The sequence below is a fragment of the Macaca fascicularis genome, chromosome 4 (genome assembly GCF_037993035.2).
Source record: "Macaca fascicularis isolate 582-1 chromosome 4, T2T-MFA8v1.1".
NCBI lineage: Eukaryota > Metazoa > Chordata > Mammalia > Primates > Cercopithecidae > Macaca > Macaca fascicularis.
Window position 1 is genome coordinate 123,521,790 of NC_088378.1, and position 19,869 is coordinate 123,541,658.

Genomic DNA, 19,869 nt, shown 5'->3' on the forward strand with positions numbered 1-19,869 from the left:
GGCCGCCAAGGTCACTTTCAATTTAGAAACGGTGGAATTTTTATTTAATCTTACATATGACACCTTCTTTTAGACACTTGTCCTTAAGCATTGCCGCTGTTTCTGAGCTCTCTGCTGTGTCATTGGTCTCTTAACTGAAGAATCAATTCCAGTAGAAAAAAATAAAAGGTATCTATTATGACAAGGAGTCCTTTAGCTTGTTTATATGCATAGATGGGTCCCTTTCTACGTATCTTATGAAGAATGGGCACTTTCACTGTTGTTAAGAAAGTGTACACAAAACATCTCTTGAAACTCAATCTTTTCTATGAAGTCATTCCAAAAAGAACAGAAACTTTGGAAAGCAAATCTCCAGTTCACACTCGCACTTTAGAGTTTGCCCTAAAAATTTCTTCATATCCTTTCCAGAACATGAACTTCCAAAAACCCCAATACGTTACACACACACACACACACACACACACACACACACACACTTATTAATATTAAAGTTTTTGAAGTTGATCTGATCTGAAGCTGAGAACTCATGTTCACACTTTTGGATGCTGAAGGAGGAATTGTATCTGGTGGGGGTTTTCTTTCTTATACGGTGAAGGACATTCACTGTTTTCTACAAGTGACTCCAATAGGTTTCCCTCTACCCAGCCAACTCTCTTTTATTCAGGCAAAACTACCTGGTGTGTGTCTGGAAGTGTCTGTTTCTGGAATTCCACTCACAGGTAGACAATGAGCCTAAACTAGATGACTTGAAACAGTCCTCATAGGTGAGGGGTGGAAGGAGACACTGGGAAAAGGGGACTGAAATCAGCTTTAGGAACTTTCTATCCTTTAATCTCAAGAATACGGAAAGTGAATGTAACATGTTATGAGAAAACCTCATATTGCCTATAGATCTTCACTTCCAACACACACACATGCACACGCACACGTACATCCCAAGACACAGGCTACTGCTATTGGCAAATGCCTCCTCTCCAGCCAACAGAGGAAGGAAGCGATCCAGACAGTCCCAACGCACCAGGGATAGATGTGGTCTCCGCAGCCCTCAGCTGCAGCGGACTGGTCTGTGGAATCACAGCGAGGAAGGTGTTGCGAGGAAATCCCTTGCATGCTGCGTGGTGTGTTAAAAATGCAGCATCATCCTCTCTGCTCCTTTTCTTCGCTGAAAAGCAGAATTCGAGGGCACAGGGAAACTGGAGGGGCGAGAAGGTTGCCTCCTGGAGCCCTGGAGCTCTCTCCCTCCACGCCCCACTCCTTGGGCTCTAATTGCCCCTGCTCCAATGGGCCAGCAGCACCTTCACCATTTATTTCCTCTTCCATTCACTCCAGCGGGGAGAGGAGAGGGAACACAAAACTCTAAAAATAACTGTCAGCATCTTAAAAAAAGAAAAAAGCTTATCTGCCCCCCCACCCCCAACGTGCTCCCTCCCTTCTCCCTCCTTTCCTCCCCCCCAAGGCCCCCCCTTATGAGGCACATGTCTGCTTCTTACAACACCGAGGCACATGGTTCCAGTTAGGCACCGAACCCCACCAGGAGAGAGAGGAAATCCACATCTGTGGGACGCTCCACACGGAACCACCTCCAGCGAGGGAGGCCAGGGGACTGCAGCACGGAGATGAAGGGCTAGACCCAGGGAACGCTGCTCATGCGGTGAGAGCCAGCGCGGGAGGCGGCGAGGGCGCGGGGAGGCCGGGGAGGGGGTGGGCCCGGCGGCGCCCCCGCAGCGCCCGCTGCCCGCCCCCACGCGCGCTGTAGCTATTTGCCCGCCTTGCTGCAACTTGCTGCAGTGTTTGAAAGAGTAGTAGGAGCGCATGGAGGTGGGGCCGGGGAAAGACCAGGCTGAGTGGTTGTGGGGTGAGCGCGAAGTGGGTGGGGAGGCGGCGGCGGTGGGGAGGGGGGACTGGCCCCAGGGGGTGGGATGGGGGAGAGCGGGGTAGCCCGGCGCTTACACATGTCACATGTGCTTTTTAAGACGGCCGGGAGCGCCTGCGAGCTGGATCTGGTGGAGGATGCTGCGGCAGGTGCTTCGCAGAGGGCTCCAGTCGTTCTGCCACAGGCTGGGTTTGTGCGTGAGCCGGCACCCGGTCTTTTTCCTCACCGTGCCCGCAGTCCTGACCATCACCTTCGGCCTCAGCGCGCTCAACCGCTTCCAGCCCGAGGGCGACCTGGAGCGCCTGGTCGCTCCCAGCCACAGCCTGGCCAAGATCGAGCGCAGCCTGGCCAGCAGCCTTTTCCCCCTGGACCAGTCCAAAAGCCAGCTCTATTCGGACTTACACACCCCTGGGAGGTATGGCAGGGTGATCCTCCTCTCCCCACCCGGGGACAATATTTTGCTCCAGGCTGAGGGGATCCTGCAGACCCACCGAGCCGTGCTGGAAATGAAGGTGAACCACAAGGGCTATAATTATACTTTTTCCCATCTGTGTGTGTTGAGAAATCAGGATAAGAAATGCGTGCTGGATGATATTATTTCAGTGCTAGAGGATCTCAGGCAGGCTGCCGTCTCCAATAAGACAACAGCCAGGGTGCAAGTGAGGTATCCCAACACTAAATTAAAGGTATGCTCTTTCTGCATGCTTCTGCCAATTAAAGAGGCAGCACTTCATTTCTTGCCCTAAACAAGCAAAGAAAATGCAGAGGTCTCATCCTTAAGACTCAGAAGCTAATGCTTCTTTCATTTCTGGGGGGGAAAGATGGGCAACTGAGTGAAGAAAACAGGCAATGAATGGTATGACTAGATACTAAGAAATTCAAGGCCAAACAAAACAAATGCCAAAAAATAAAAAAAGAAAAAAAAAAAGAAAAATGGAAAAAAAAAAAAAAAGTTGTTTCTGAGACCCTGCAATTACATCTTTGTTCAGGGTTAATAAATCAGTGAATGGAAGGGGGAGGGGGAATCCTAAACAATTTGTGGGATTTCTTTTCATTATGGGGCTCAATGTATTTCTTATTACTGATTACACATCCACCTGGTGTCATATCCACCTATTTACATCTTCAGCCTGGGTTGATTGTTAACGTGTGGGGAGTTTGTATTTTGGTGCCGTGTGATCGTGTGTCTGAAAGCAGTGAGTTATGAATGTAGTAGGGATTCCAGGAATGATGTGTAGTGTGTTTGCATAGCAAACGAAGCAGGAATTTTCTGTGTGTAAAAATAGGAATGTGCACCTAACTGATGCACTAGTTAACTGAGTCCAGTGATCTTCCTTTCCCATAAAAAATTCCAAATGAGAGCAAGATTATTACAACAGTTTAATAACAAAAGGAAAGAAAAAAATCCCAGTCAGCAAAATTTACAAAGAATGGTTATGTCAGCATTAAATATATTGTGCTGTTTAGATTCTCAATTTAAATTTTGTCGCTCAAATGAGATTTCTAAACTAATTCTACACTGTCAAGATTGAGCTGCTGCAGGCAATGAGGCATGCAGTCTCCAGGTGACTGAAGTTTCAGGGACAAATGTGACTTCCAAAAGAGTCACTGCACCATTTGTCTGCTTGACCCTGTGCATGCCCAGAAGCTGCACAGCCAAGAACTCCTAAGACAGGTGTTTCCCAAGAAGAATAATTTTTTTTAATGTATGTGAGGATATGTGTGTGCATCTGTGGAGATAGTGGAATAAAAGAGACCCCAGTTTCAATAAATGAATGGCCTAATAATCACTAATTTGATATAGTCAGCATCTATACATAATAAAAATAACTTTTTCAGGAGTTTTGAGAGAAAAACATCTTTTTCCTAAATTGATGTAGAATTTAATGCACTTAGAAACTAGAAATTCCTCAGGAAACCTTATAACCTGCTTTTTTTTTTTTTTTTTTTTTTTTTTTTAATTAACATGGTGTCCTCATTTAAATGGATCCAGAGGCTGACAAGGGTTTCAGCTTTACAAAGCTGAGCAACCCCTTGATGTTTAGTGAAACGAAACAGATGATTTACCAGCTTTAAATCTAGGTTAGGGTTTGCCTGCTTCAAACTTATTGATGGGAGCATGATGGATGTGTGGTTAGGCAGCATGCTTTTCATTTCCCGAATCCTTTTCCATCAACATTATTGCTTGCTAAAGAAAAGGATGTGGTGGAGAGGTAATCTTGCTAACCTATACTCTTTTAATTGAGTTCTTTCCTATACCAAACACCTGGAGTAAAGAAAGATTTGAAACTTTGTCATATTTAGGCTTCAGTTTGCTTTTCCTATGGAGTCAACTTTGCAGTTCATTAGTATGCATTATTGGTTGGGTGCTCTAGTGCTTGTATTCAGCAGTATCCTCCAGGTGTAAAATTTTTGTTCAATCAGCCACTGAGGAAATGTTGTTTATCTGGTAATATCATTATGCTATTTACAGTATAAAGTCCCTGAGGTATTCAATTTACTCATTTAATAATCATTGGTTATGCTCTTATGATTTACTAAATGCTCTTCTAAGCACGTGAGACAGAGTTTGGGGCAAGAAAAGCGAAGTTCTCACTCTTGTGAGTCTTAACAGTAGCAGTCTGGGTGACAGAGGGAGACCCTGTCTCAAAAAAAAAAAAACAAAACAGTAGATGTCAGTGTCCTCACCCAGAGTAACCTGCAAGCAGGAACTCTGCAATCTTTGAGTGCACCATTGATCCAACACCATGCTAGGCCTATAACAGGTGCTCCATGGAAACTTTATGCTATTTGGTGGTTGATATATATCTTACTAGGAGTCAGAGGGTAATCACAAAAGAAGGGAATCATTAATTACAAATGTTAATATCATAATAGCATAAAAAGAACAGAAGTATTACACATTAGCTAAAGTTCTTATTCTGCAATATTCTAGTATCTATCAATGTTTCCTCAAATGTCTTGTCTTAACTCCCTCTGCATAGCATCAGTGGGAGTCTTTCAACTATGTTTGGGTAAATTGGGCTTTTGAGGTCTTCTGAGAGCAATGGGCCCTCTCAAGTGTTCAGACACAATTTCACACAATACAAAATGTAATATTTAAAATATAATATTAAGAGTACCATGGATGCCTAGAATCTTGTCAAAGGCTCTCCAGGGGCTCCCAGGATCAGGACTCCCTGGCAGAGAGCAAAATGACATGACCTTTTGTTACATGTTATTTAAAAATGATTTTGGTTCCTGTGTTTCAAGGGCTCTCAAAGTATGCTTCTATGATGCTGATACATACTAAAGTGTGAGAACTCCTGGTGTACAAGATTTGAGGAAAATTTTTATATGTATATTTTTTAGCCTTCAAATTCATTTTGCTTTCTCCTGTTCTACTGGGTACTACTCTTCCAAACTCTAACCAATATGAAAAATTTTAGTACCGGAAAATGCTATTGGTAGGCAGAAAATTAGGAAATTGCAGAATAAATAGTGGTGGCTGCATAACATGAGTATGAATTGGCAATTACTTGACATTAAAGAAGCAGGTCAGTGCTTAGGGACAGGCTGAAGATGTGTAAACACTGATTGACTGACAGAAGTGGTCAGAAACCTTTGTTATGACAACAGAAGGTCATCTTCCAAATATTATGAAGACATCCAGAGAGTCCTGGACACAGAGAGGTTTAGAACTTCTGATAAACATGATTATGTTGACAAGGTGATCCAGACAAGCAGGACACAGAAAGGTGCCTTCTGTGGAATTCCAAACAGAGGCTTAGATAAAGCTGGTATGAAAAAAGCAGCCATTGACTTAGAATACCACAGAAGAAATGGTACATATACACAATTTCAAAAGCTGTGTAGAAAAGATGCCAAAATCTAAAATCCCTACATCTATATGACATGACCTCTGCAATTATTCCCTTCATTATAATCTTTCTTTTATATTCCTCACTAGGCACACGAATCATATCATACATCGTTTCTGTACTATTCACTTTCCCAACCCCAACCTAACCTAGTTCTATGTAGATAGTATTCATGACAAATAGTCATTGATTAATTTATTGATTAATTTGCACACTTATACTGCTATATCACAAAATTATCATCACTTTTTATACTTTTGTGGCTTGCTTTTATTTTAAATGTATTCTTTGCATTCTCCAACTGTCTTTAAAGTGCTTTTGATCCAAATATTTAGGGGTTTTTTTTTTCACCTATTAAAATATACACATCATACTATTGTATACGGTAAAAGAAATGGGCAGACTGAATTTTTAAGTAAAATACTTATTATATTGTTGAAGTCTACCTCTTGATTTAAGTGAGATAGGCATTCAGAATCTTTAAGCAAGGACCGTTCTAGACTCTATGAAATGTTTTCATTATTGTTCAAGGAGGTCGGGTGCTTACAGGTAATATTTCCCTGTTTTTAGGTAGGCCATCATAACCTCACTTTTCCACCTGGCTAGTTTCATGAAAACAACAATTCTCATATGTCCCGAGTTATTTATTTTGGCTGCAGTAAAGACATAAGTAAATATTTAAGCAGACAAATGTCTTTGGATATGGGTTTGATTCCAAGTCTAGATCCCAATATCCTGGCCAACAGTGAGAGAGAAATAAAGCAAATCTATTTCCCTGAATCCTGCCATTCCCATTATATTCCATTAATAACCACACCTCTGAACAGATGTTAAAGTTAAGTCAGTATGTACTTCAATGTACCACATTTGAAATAAGAGCAAAGATAGACTTTCCTGCTCCTTAACAGAAGACAATGTTTCTTTGGGTACATTTCGGGTACATGCTCCAGGTTTGGAAGATGTTGCCATTAATTATTTAGCTCCAATATCAATGGAACAGTAACTTAAGCCAACATGAAAAGTGAGAACCAGCAATACTTAGGGAAATTTTCAAGCAAAGTTATGCTATGGACTTCTTTCTCTAATTCTAAAACCATATAAGTTATACATGTCAGGATCTTCTCTGATATTTTGATTTACCTTTCTGACTGAGTAAAACATCACTACCTTACTGAATCTTCAGTTTGTATCCTACATGGTGCTAGGTGTTTTAAACACACATGCTATTTAATTTTTTAAAGTTTTTAAGTCAGGGGGATTATTTCTATTCCCATTTTATAAGAAAGAAAACTGAAGACCAGGAGGTTAAGTGACTTCCTTAAAGTCCCCAAGCTAGTACTTGCTGGAGCTTGGATTTAAATCTAGGTCTGTCTGGTACTGAAGCTCATATTCTTAACCACAATACTATATTAGATCCCACGACATCCTCCATCATTCTCTGTAATGACAACCCTTTATACTAAGAAAGAAGTAGGGCTCTAACTCCTGTCATCTGAAACCCATGATAAAATACCACTACTAAAATACCACTATTTCCCTTACTTGCTCAGAGTGACTGGCTCATAAGAAGGTGACAGAGTGAAGCTTCCAGTTTGGGCAAATTCTTACTGTCCCCTTACTGTGGAGAGTTTGGCAAATTCTTCACTGGCACATGATTTCACCTTTAATATCATTTCCTATCAAGTCAGAACAAACCAAGGTAAGGTAAAAATCAGCTAAAAGTAGATTCCCGTAACCTAGCCCAAAGTTTTGAGCCAGTGGCTTATGTGCCAAAGAAGCTTGAGTACTCCTGGCTTCAAATGGCCTGAAAAAGTAAAATTGATGGGATAGCACAATATGCTCTACATTAAGAAATATTCAGGAGACCTGGGTTCTATGAGACCCAGGTTTCTGTACTGGTTAGAACTCTGGGTTCTAACCTCAGTTCTTTAAGGATCAATTGTGTGACATTTGGCAAGTCTCATCACTGATGTAGGTGTCAGCTTCTTTCTCTGTGAAATGATAGAGTTAGGCCAGGGATTGTCAGGATTCTTGTCAGCCAATCAAATTCTATGATTCTTAGGTACCATTCTACCATAGAGTAGATAATTATCATTATAGTGGATTTGGGGGTATATTCTAGTATGTTTTTCTTCTGGAGTTAAGTAGATGTGCTTGCTTCCAGTTGAATGATGCTACTGAAAGACTTTTTTCATAGCACCCAACTGAATTATTGTACTTATTTTTCCTGGCCATCCTATTGGGATAAGTTCTTTTATTAAATTTTTCTGAACACCCAAAGTGGGCTAAAGAATTGCTTGGCACTGGGGTCTAGCTTCTCCTCCTTGGTTTCATCAAGGCCTTAAAACCAGATTTAAATCTGGTTTTAAATGTTTCATAAGTACTTTTTTAAGCTTCCTTTTATTTTCCTAAGTCAAGGATTAAGAGAGGGTTTAAAAAAAAAACAGGACAGAAAAGGGTTATCTCCATTCTTCTTCCCATTTCCTTATCTTCAGCTTATCTGATGATAATTTCCTTTAGTGGTTCAGGACCACTAAGGACTTGGGGTGTCAGTGGAGAGTAGAAACCAAAGAGACATACACATCATGATGGAGGTGTATAAGGAGACCAAGATCATCCCCACCCCGCCAAAAATACCATACTTATTTCCCTGTCCTGACACCATAAGCAATAATGCACCCTAACCATTTTTATTTTCTTAATTTTTTCTACTTTAAATAATTCTATATTGTAATTGAAGCAATATTTATGTTTCATTTTTCAAAATATATTGTGTATGGACAGTATTTTGCATTTTAACCCATTAGCGATTACACCGTGATTTGACCACATTGCTTTTAAATCTGTTCTAGAATTGACCAACTTTTGCCCAGACCTGTTTCAGATACATCCAGACATACGCTCAATATAAATATTTTTTAAAAATAAATCTGAAATTTCCAACCCCCTAGATTTGCCCAACACACATTTGATTGGACAGCAGATCTATTTCTTCCCTAACTTAGCTAAACAAATCACTCAAGTCTCCTCCCCAGGGTGGAATCATGGAATGACTCATTTTTCTAGAGTGTTTCTGCCAGTGTGCTGATGGACAAGGGTACATTTATAACGGCTCTGGCATGCAGAAATATTTAGGCAATGGTTCTGACTTAAAAGCATGCCAAATTGCATTGTAAGCCACAAAATTAATTTCAGTTTGTTTTCTAAGACCAAAGTGTTTTGTATAGACCAGCAGCATGAGCACCAACTGGGAACTTCTTTGAAATTAAAACTCCCCAGGTCTTACAAAAGACCTACTTATCAGAATCTACATTTCAACAAGCTCCCTGGGTGATTAATATGCCCCTTTGGGTTAGAGATTCTCAGATCTAAAACTCAAGGTTGACCTTAGCACTCCTAATTCATGATGTGATTTGGAAGACTCATATACTGTTGAGACTGAATATACCATAAGAAAATATGGTAATTGAGCCTCTCAACATATCATTTATCATGGTGTTATCTTGGAAACACCAAAGAGATATCTGGAGAATTATCAAGAGGCTGTTCTACATTGAAAAACCCTCATCCCTATCACCTACAGTTGAGCCTGTCACCTGGTTAAGCTTTAAGCTGATTACAGTCGTTCAATATTTTCTAAAACGGTTGAAATTAAATCTAACCATCTCTTTAAGAAAAAAAAAATCAGCAGCATTTTTCTCAAGTCCCTTTGCTGTTATTTCACAGTAGTGGCAGCATTAAACCCTAGTTACTCCAATTATGTTAATATTATGTGAGAACACAATATATAGGCACTATACATGGGAGTAAAGGTATTTGGAGGAAAATGAAACACAAAATTACAGAACAGTGTACCTTTAAAATGGCATTGTAATTTATGCTTTTTTTCAGACAGGATTATTATGGAAGAGCCTCTCACTGAAATCAAGGCTCATTTTCTGTCATTGAGATGAATTCAGGGCCTCTGAAAGGTGCCTGATGAACAGCATTCAAAAATGAATGGGTTGTGTTTAGTTACAGGATTTGTGTTGGAACAGTCAATGTTTATCTTCTGGAGCTCCCCTCCCAACATGCAGAGGACTCACCTGGGATCTTCTAACTTTGCCGTTTCAAAGGCTGAAGGCAGGTCAGGCACGGTGGCTCATGCCAGCAATCCCAACACCCTAGGAGGCTGAGGTGGGCAGATCATTTGAGTCCAGGAGTTCAAGACCAGCCTGGGCAGCATGGCGAAACCCCATCTCTATGGAAAAAATACAGAAATTAGCCAGGTGTGGAGGTACACATCTGTGGTCACAGCTACTTGAGAGGCAGAGGTAGGAGGATGCCTTCAGCCTGGCAGGCTGAGGTTGCAGTGAGCCAAGATTGCCTCACTGTACAGCCTGGGCAAAAGAAGGAAACCCTGTCTCAAAACAAAATAAAAAGACTGAAGATAGAGCATAAGTTCTGGGTTCTAGAAAGCCAAAAAGGTATGTAAAGGGCTCTCATAGCTTCAGAAGGTTCTGAAAGATCAGGCGTTCGTGACAGATGGAGGTTTGATTGGATGTTAAGGGTTCACCCTCAAAGTTTACTCTTCCCTTTAAATTTGAGCTACATTCTCTTACCTCAGTAGGTCTTTTAATGACATGGACAGTGAGAATGTTCAGTTCTGATTGTCAGTGCAGGTCTTACTAACGTGGGCAAGACAGATATCGTGTGGGTAAGATTCAAAAGCCATTCACATACACATTCATTTAGGTAACTATTGAGTCCGCTAAGTCTCAGGCAATGTGTTGGCCACTAGAGATTCAGTGAGAAACAAAACAGATGCGGTCCTTGCCCTCTGGGGGCTTGAGTCTTGTTAAAGAAAACATACACACCCAGAATTACACAGATAAATTCATAATTACAAATTATCATGGATGAAAAATACACGATGCTGTGAGAATAGAATACCAAGTTTGGGGGTAAAAAACCAGTTTTCTTGAGAAAGTGACTGTGAGTGGAGATCTGATAGGTGAGAGGGAGTTAACACACAGGGGTGAGTTAAGGTTAGAGACAAGAAAGAATATGATGGAGAGGACACGGTGCCCTAGAAGCACTGAAGGAAAGACACTGTGGATAGAGGTTAAAGAGTGATGGTGGTGAGTGCTGAGGGTCATGTAATGAATTTCTTGAGAGTCAGCATAGGTAGCATCATTTAGGTCAGGATTTGTGCATCCAGATTGTGTTACATCTCAGCTCTACCCCCATTAACTCTATGACTTCAGATACTTTTTGATTGTTTGTTTGTTTGTTTGTTTGAGACAGTCTCACTCTGTCGCCCAGGCTGGAGTCCAGTGGCGCAATCTCGGCTCATTGAAACCTCTGCCTCCCGGGTTCAAGCGATTCTCCTGCCTCAGCCTCCCAAGTAGCTGAGACTACAGGCACCCACCACCAAGCCCAGCTAATTTTTGCATTTTTAGTAGAGATGGGGTTTCAGCATGTTGCCCAGGATGGCCTCTATCTCTTGACTTTGTGATCCGCCCACTTCGGCCTCCCAAAGTGCTGGGATTATGTAAAGGCATGAGCCACTGCACCCTGCCCATTTTTTAACTTCTTTGTAACACTTCCCTCATAGTAGCCCTTACCTCACAGTACTGAGTGTATTAAATCAACTCATAATACCTGAGGCAGTGCTTCTCATACTCTAATAATCATCTAAGAATCTTATTAAAAATGCAAGATTCTTCTTCAGTGGGTCTGGAGTGGGGTGAGAGTCTGCATTTCAAGCAAGCTCCCGAGTGACACTGATGGTGCTGGTACATGATCCACACTCTGAGTAGGAAGATTATAAGGTGCTTAGAACAGCACCTGGTTCATTATACATTCTTAACAAATACTAGTGCGTTAAGTTATTGAGCGTTGACCTTCTGCCCTTATCCGGAAGACATGGAATTACCTTCTTTTGAATTCATGATTAGATTTAAAAATCATTTTTGTTTCAACCCTCAAAGCTGAAAATCTTTCCTATTTTTGGTAGTCCTCATTAATTCCTTAGTAAGTGTAATAAGATGACATAGACCCTTCTGCCTTTTGCACTGAAGAACTGGAGCTGCCTGCAGGTCATCATTCAGAATGTGACCTCTCTTTGCTAAGGACAGTAAAAAGTAGCAAAGGAAGATCTCTTGGACCCTTGTCTCAGTGTGCACTGGGTCCGAAAGTATTTTCAAGGTTGAATTTTTATGATATTCTCAATAGAGCTAGCCTTGACCACTCTCTTCCCTCTTGGTTTTGTGATGTTATGGTTCTTCTATTCCTCTGATGGTTCTCTACCATTTACTGGCTTACTTTCTTTTCTATTCCCATAGGCATATTTTTAAATAAAATATTTTTTCTCAGAATCCATTCTCTTAATATTCTCATTCAAGCCAAGCATCTGCTATTTGCTTCCATGTCTGTAACTCTTTCAATGGCATCTCTATGTTGCCATTAACTCAGACTCAGTGTCTCGGTCATCTATGATTAAGTTTCCCCCACTCAGTCAAAACATATAAACAGTAATATCTAATTAATCATTAGACCATAATCATCCTATAGCAGTAGTTCTCAAAATGTAGTCCTTGGACTAGCAGCATTGACATCACCTGGGAACTTGTTAGAATTGCAGATTCTCAGACCTAATTCGGGATCTGCTGAAACACTGGGGGTAGCACACACCAAGCCCTACAGGTGACTCTGATTCCAGTTAAAGTGTGCTCAGTCTTGGCTGAGTGTAGAAATCATTAGTGGAGCTTTAAAAATACTGATTTCATGGATCCCATCTAGAGAAATTCAGATTTAATTAACCTTGGGATGACCCAGGCACTGTGACTTTTAAAACAGATTACCAATGCTCAGAACCAAAGTCTCTTTTTCAAACATATTTTCATTTTCATTCTTGACTGTCTCTACCTGAGGCCTTTATTATCATTTGTCTATTTTATTTAAGTGACAATCTAATCTTTCTCACTATAATTTATCATGCTTAAACCTAGTCTATTTACAAGATCATATGAATCTCTTGATTATTCTCTTCCTTAACCAACTCTTACAAGCACGTCCCATTTCGGGAAGAAAAACTACAAACTCCAGACCATTGAGAACTTCCCTTAGCTCAGCCTCCAAATTCCCTTGTAGTTTCAGTTATCATTACATCAAATGCTGCAACAAACAAAAACAATCACATCCTGAACTTTCCTAGTTTCTTATCATTATTCATACTGTTCCTTTTGCTTGGAATTTGTTGCACAGTCAAAATCATACATATATCTTAAAAGCTGAGGCCTTAAAGCCACTTTTTCCATGGAGCTTCTCTAAGTACTTCCAGAAGTAGAAAGCATTTTCATGTACTTGAGGTAGGTAGTTCCCTTAGTCTCCATCTAACTTGTGTTATAAATATACAGTGAGTCTCTACTAAAGTACAAGTGTATGTGCCTAATGAACTAATAAGACATTTAGTTTTCTCTGCATAAATTAATTTGCCTGGGAGGATATGATCAGCAAGAAGGTCTGCAGGGCAAGTCCTTGAAGGAAGCTATAAAGGAATCGAATCAAAGCCCATTCCAGTCAGTCTGATATCCTATGATTTGTCCAAGCCCTGCCTACAGAAAGATATTGAAAGCCATTTTCATGAATGGCCCTGAGATACATGAGGCATGAGCAACAGCTTTGGGCTCAGAAAAAAAAAAAAAAAAAGACCACCAGAAGAGGGAGGGAGAGACTTTCTACCCACCTGTACACAGCATCCATGTGGCTTCAGCTAAGGAAAGGTTGCAGAGAGCATAACATGGCTTGGGCACCTGATAGGTTGCCAAATATAGCAAGTAAAAATACAGGACACCCAGTTAAATTTAAATTTCAGATTTTGTTTTAAAGAATAACATTTTGGTATAAGTATGTAATAAATATTGCATTCTTTACTTATCTGAAATTCAGATTGAACTGGGTGTGCTATATTTGATCTGACAAATATGGCACCATGAGAGTTTGCAGAATCACATCTGGAGACTTCAGCACAGACTTCGGCGTCACATGGTCACCAGCACTTGCAGTTCTAACTCACAGCAGTGACGATCAGCCAGAAGGTTAAAGAGGAAGACCATGAAAGTTCTAGTGGACACTGCTGAAGCATATTCTATATTCTAAGGACCCCTAGAAATGCATAGGTGAAGGTTTGCAGGGGTCAGAGCTCCCATCATATTCAATAGGGATGCCAGCAAGTTAAATTTAAGTCACTCTTAATATGACCTATTTTGTATACTCTGGCCTTGAGAAACCCAAGTTACATTTATTGTTTTAATATATCCAAGAAACTACACTCAATTAAGATTTCACTGAATCCAAATGCCTTTTGTTTTATATTTAACTATGAGAAGATAGAAACTATTTATACATAGGAAAAATTTGATTACTGAAAATAAGTGACAGGCACATATTAGTGAAAAGTTACAGACCGAAAATATTAACAGGCTAAAACCTGAACCCCTAGACAGTATAGGTTACCCTTTCTATGTATGAAAAATTTCATTAAAAACAAATGTGAAGCATGCTGTTAACATTTGTACTACAGCACTAATAAGTATATGTGTTATTTAGAGCCCTTCTTATTTTCCTTCAAAATGATGAAGCTTTTGAAAGTAGCCTTTTACAAAGCCTTTGAAGATAGGTATTGTATCTCATTTACGTTTATAGCCTTCTCCACATAATTTAAAAACAGTTTTGCATATAAGAAAGCCTTCAGTAAATGACGGATGAAATGAACTAAATGTAAATGTATTTGTTTAGGAAGGGAATTCTCATTTAGTGCTGATTCTGGTTGCCTGAATCTATTTAATTCAACATTTACCATACTTTTCCACTAAGAGTGGGAAACATTGGATACCATCCTAATATTCCATATGTGGCTCTTGCATAGTACCCTTCCCTCATGGGAAAAGCCTAGCTTGTCATTTCTCCCTTCCCAGGAACCGAGTCTTTCTGTACGATTCAAAGTAGGGGACATTCTCTACAGGGCAAAGATCTGGGTAGGTGAGGCAGAGCTTGCATAATAGGGCATGAGGACAGGGAGAGTAGGGTGCCAGTAAGTGCCCCAGGAGACAGATACTAACCCTGAAAGAACGCCTCAGGGGAATGAGGGAAGCTCAGGGTTTGAACTAGTTTAATGACCCCATTTTATAGATAGAGCATACCTCTCTGAGGGAGTAGCACATAAAACTGATATTAGCAGCTTGGCTTTTATTTTCATTTCATTCTTTCAATCATTTTCACCTTGGGGATTGTTTTTAAGGAATTGGATTCTTTCTAGGTTGTGAGTCTTTAGACTATTTTATTAGCTAATCACATCTTATCAGAATATCTCTTCCAAAGCAATGTTCAAATTTATATTTTTAGAGTTAATTTCTCTTAAAAAGTGGTTTATAAACTGATGTTATCTTACTCACCTTCGTCTTGATTGAAAAATATTTTGGTAATTAATAATTAACTTGATAAGAACTTCGCACTCCCCATCTTTCTCTCTCAGTTCAATATCCTGTGGATTCATTGACTGGAAATTTATTTCCAATCTTTACCTATAAAATACACAGTTGTCATCATAGGGTGTGTGTCTTTTTTATCCTATTTATTTTTATTGTTTTATCATAAACTTATAAGCATCCATTGACAATCTGACCCACTTAGACTAAAACAACAAATGTTTTTACTGGGTGGATCCTGTTTCTTGCTGGATTAATAGGGGAGCCAGTTATTGATCGAGTCTGTCTGTAAAAAAGTTTAAATAATGATGAAGTAATACATAAGAAACAGACAAATCTATAAATCAAATATCTCCATTTCCTTGCATATGACTTTGGATGTGACACTTAACATCTTTGTCCCTCAGCTTTTCTGGGTTCAAAAAAATGGTATTGTTAGTATCTACCCTACAGATTTTCAAAAATTTTAGCACTTGGTAGTTTTTAAAACAAATTATAGCTAGTTTTTATTAATATAAACTCAGAATCATAACATCACTGGAAGGTTAGGAAACCATGTGATAAATCACTTACCATCCCCACACTAATTCTATAAAAAAAAATTCCAGACTTTAACTATAAAATACACAGCTGTCATCATAGGGTGCATTTTTTATCCTATTTATTTTTATTGTTTTATCATAAGCATATTTATAATCATTTTACTGGTTGCACAAAAGGTCATCAAGTAGTTGTGACATAATTTACTTAACCATTTATTGTTATCTTTAGAATACTTCTGGGGCAGTGTTTTGGCACTGAAATTTAAAATCCTTAACAGACATAAGGAAGAAAGTAAAACCTTCTGACTTGCTAATAGAAGCTGTAGGGAAAAATAATTCTTATATGATTTAGAATGTTGCTTTCATAAGTTTAAACTTATAAAACTTACGCTTTCATGTAAACTTAAGAAAGCAAAGTATAAATATAGGCCAACAAGTTCCAGGGGAGCAGTAGTCTCAAGAAAAACCTTGGATAGAAATTAGGAGGACCTGAGTTATTTATAGGCCAATGCCAACATGCTGTAAATTGCTTTGTTAAGGACCACATCCAAGATTAAGCTTCTAAGAATACCTTGTGGCTTATCCTATTACAAAGTAATTTTTACTCCTTTTCACTTGGTATAGTTCAATGATTCTTCAAAGAAACACTTCAGGAACTTTCCAATTATGTAATGCCTGGGGCCCCTCTTAAGATCAATGGAATCAAAATATCTGGGGAAAGAACCCGAGCATTGGCATTTTTCAAGATTCTTGAATGATTCCAGTGGATAGCCAAATTGAGAAATACTGAAGAATCTGAAACTGAAGAAAGATCCCCCTATCCTACCTAGCTCTTTTGCAGACAGGATGAGAGGATAAGGGAACACTATAAAATAGGACCCATGCTGCTTCCCCTGAAACTCAGCTTCAGGCCAAGTTTGGAGTCTCAAGGGAGAGAACATCTGCCCTGACACCAGGTACCACAGTACCATTTTCCTGCCAGGTAAGTTGCCTCTAAGGGAGCTCTGTAGCTAAATGGAACAACTTTATCCTTTCCTGTACTTCCCTAATCTATAAATATTGGCTAGACATATGGTGTCTTAATCAATTTGCTATGCTTCTAAGATGTCCCGGATTGCTTATCATTGGGAAAATATGTCCCTAGACACTTTCAAAGGCATACTCATTTAACACATTAATGCAAGGAGATTCATTTTAAAAAGTAAATATGTAGACTCGTTATGTTGATGACAGGGTCAAAAGTAATACATTTTCATAGCTTAATGAAGTAAAATGCTAAAACTTAATATAGACTTGCGATTTTTATTAAATTGTTATTAGCTCTCTGATTTCCATCAAGATAAACTAAATTCCTACACATACTGAGATGGTCAGTGTTTGTGACTTTGCAACTAATTTATTAATATTATCTGTTGTTAATCTATACTTTTGATAAGCATATAGTAAGAGATAAGCATATGTCAAATTAATGAAAGACAAAGTGAATTACTCTTTGACTTTTTAACTATCACGTTTTGAATATTAAAAGCATGATATTAAAGAATTTTAATCAGGCTTAGCTTAAACAACACTTACTTGACATTCTTCAGCCGAATTGCGTGTTTTCTGTCTCTTTACCTGCGAACAAAATGTTATACTCTTATTCTAGATGTATTTACTAGTTTTAGCAAACGTGAGATCTCTAATTCATTCATATAAGGATCCTGGCTTTCCCAGTTCAGTGTGGCAAGTCAACTCATATTCAAACAGTACTAACATAATATCTAATTAAAGGAAAAGTATGTTCATTAAAGTGCAATGAATATTTAGAGTAGTTCCAGCTACACAGAAGCCATAATCATCCAAGTGCCCTTCTTGGGTCAGTAGAAAGCTTTTCCATTAGCAGACCAGTGGGTTCACAAATCATTTACTCCCTCTCTTATTATTTTTAAATGGCAATTATAAATCACTTAATACATAAGATGAAAGGATGTTTCCCCAGTCAATATGAGTGATGTAGTATACACCACTGGTCACTGGTAACTGGAAATTTTACATTACAAAAGGAGAGCCAAACATTTGGTACCCCCTCATCACCTTTATATTAAATCTCTATCTTTGACAGAAAGGCAAAAGCACTTTACATAGTTGAATTCGTATCTGCCTTATATTTTGCAATGCCATATAAAATAGGGAATTAACTCCTCTTCTATTTACTGCTCTAACACATCTCTAAAGATTTTAACTTAAGCATCGTATTTTGTGCATAGAGTTTCACAAGATGCATCTCCAAAAATTGTGGAGGGTTATCTCATCTACGCACTTCAGGAAGCTCTGTTGTATCTAAATTTCCTTACTAAGGATGACTTACTCACTATTTAATGTCTTTCCAGAAGAAAATTTGTTCTCATATCTATTTCAAACAAGTGATTGCTATTTGTTATTCTTCTAGCAAAGAAGAAGAACCTAAGTCATTGCTTTTTTTTTACTTGAACTGTCCTTTACCTGTGACCTTGGAAATGATAATTATATTTTCTTAGCTTTCACCTCTCTGACAAAAAAAAATCTCTCACACATAGATCTCATTATCAACCTCCCACCCTTTTTGTTTTTAGCTCCTGAAACATTAAACTTTTAAGTTCAAGAAATTGATGCATCTCCTAAGTGTTAAACACATATGATGTGTTATATATAAAGATATCCAGGTGTCTTCTTAACTTTCTCCTCCCTGTATTTGTCTTATTTCAATGAATACTTTTCTCAATAGAGATGTATTCTATGCTTACATTGTTTCAGACACTGTGCCTGGCACTGGGGTTATAGAGATAAGTCACAGGCTTTCCTTTTCAGAAATGTACAATCTAGTCAGGAAAGAAGGCAGGTAAATAGGAAGTTAGCAACACAGTCGGGTAACTTGAATCTTAAAAGTTAGTCCAAAATGATCCAGAGTTCTAAATAATGCAGAATTGTTGTTACATCAGATTCAACCTCCTCAAGAGCTCTATAATTTTTTAAAAATGGGCTTTACCAGTTGGTGAAAATCTTTCAGAGCTGCTTATTTCAATTGGTAATAAATGTTTTCTTTTTCAAAATTTATTCATTAAAATTGAGGTCAATGGAGAGCTGCTCTCTGCAAGCAGGGAACTATTTTGCTATGATCAGTTACTCTGAAGGTTATGAAGTCAGCATAAAATCCCAATAATGCTATAGACTTAAAAAATGAATACAAAGCAGGAAAATTTTATGGGTATGGACCAAGAAATATCAAGATTAAAAAACCTGAGGGTTATTAATCATCCACAGGACCTGGCCAGAAGATTGTTGGATAGTGGAACTTTCCATGACCCCAAAAATTATCCTCCCTTTGGTCTTTTTTCCCTAGTGTGTAAGAACTGTTAAGGTAACTGTGGGACTGTTTAACAAGCAAACGTGAAAAATATATATATTCTTATTCTTATAAAAGAATATATGACTTCTTTTATAAATCCTGAAGCATCCATAGCTAAGATGGTAAAATTATGAAGTAACTATAGCCAAGATGTTGAGCATTTTTAATAAGGACCAAGAACAAAGAGTTAATTCCTACTTTTGTATTGGGTAATATCTGATTTAATAAACATCTCTGACTTCATGCCTACTTGGATGATTTATCAGCATTTTTATTCCCATTAAACAAAGGGGGAGTGATTTTTATACCTTTAACAAAACGTCATGTTAAATCTTTCTGGAACAGGATGGGTAAAAATAATCAACAAATGTTATCTCGCAGTTTACTGATTGAAAGGTTGTTTGATGTGTGTTCCTGAGAATTGATGTTCATCTACAAACTGTAGGACTCCAAGTCTCAGTGTTAAGAAATATAAAATGAAAATGTGCATTTTTCTCTTTTACCTTAAGGATTATTTTGTACTAGCAAAGTGAAGTACAGCATTACACAACTGTCCAATTAATTCAATTATCATGAATAGAAAATCTAGATATTGTTATCTGACTGTGCTAAGACAACACTTTTGTTTTAGTTGTCTCAGTAATTATTTGGCTCTGTATTTTGTTTACTTTAATGCAGACACAATAAGACTTCAGGTTGGGAAGTCTCTTTCTTTAAATTTTTTGAAGACAGGGATAGGTCAAGTCTCGTCTGATAT

General features: G+C 38.6%; 1 protein-coding gene across 4 annotated transcripts in view; it reads left to right on the forward strand.

Moving 5' to 3' along the window:
* The first annotated feature begins 1,511 nt into the window (after positions 1-1,511).
* The window catches only part of PTCHD4 (patched domain containing 4), a 207,602-nt gene continuing 189,244 nt past the window's right edge, over positions 1,512-19,869 (forward strand). The window contains exons 1-2 of one of the 4 annotated variants that reach the window (XM_015449331.4): positions 1,512-1,651; positions 1,974-2,559. In XM_015449331.4, coding sequence (XP_015304817.2) covers positions 1,647-1,651; positions 1,974-2,559 — 591 coding nt within the window. In that variant the 5' untranslated portion in view covers positions 1,512-1,646. Of the gene's footprint in view, positions 1,652-1,959; positions 2,560-19,869 lie in introns of those variants that run through there. The other 3 variants (XM_074037837.1, XM_015449330.4, XM_005552780.5) reach the window with 3 other exon arrangements.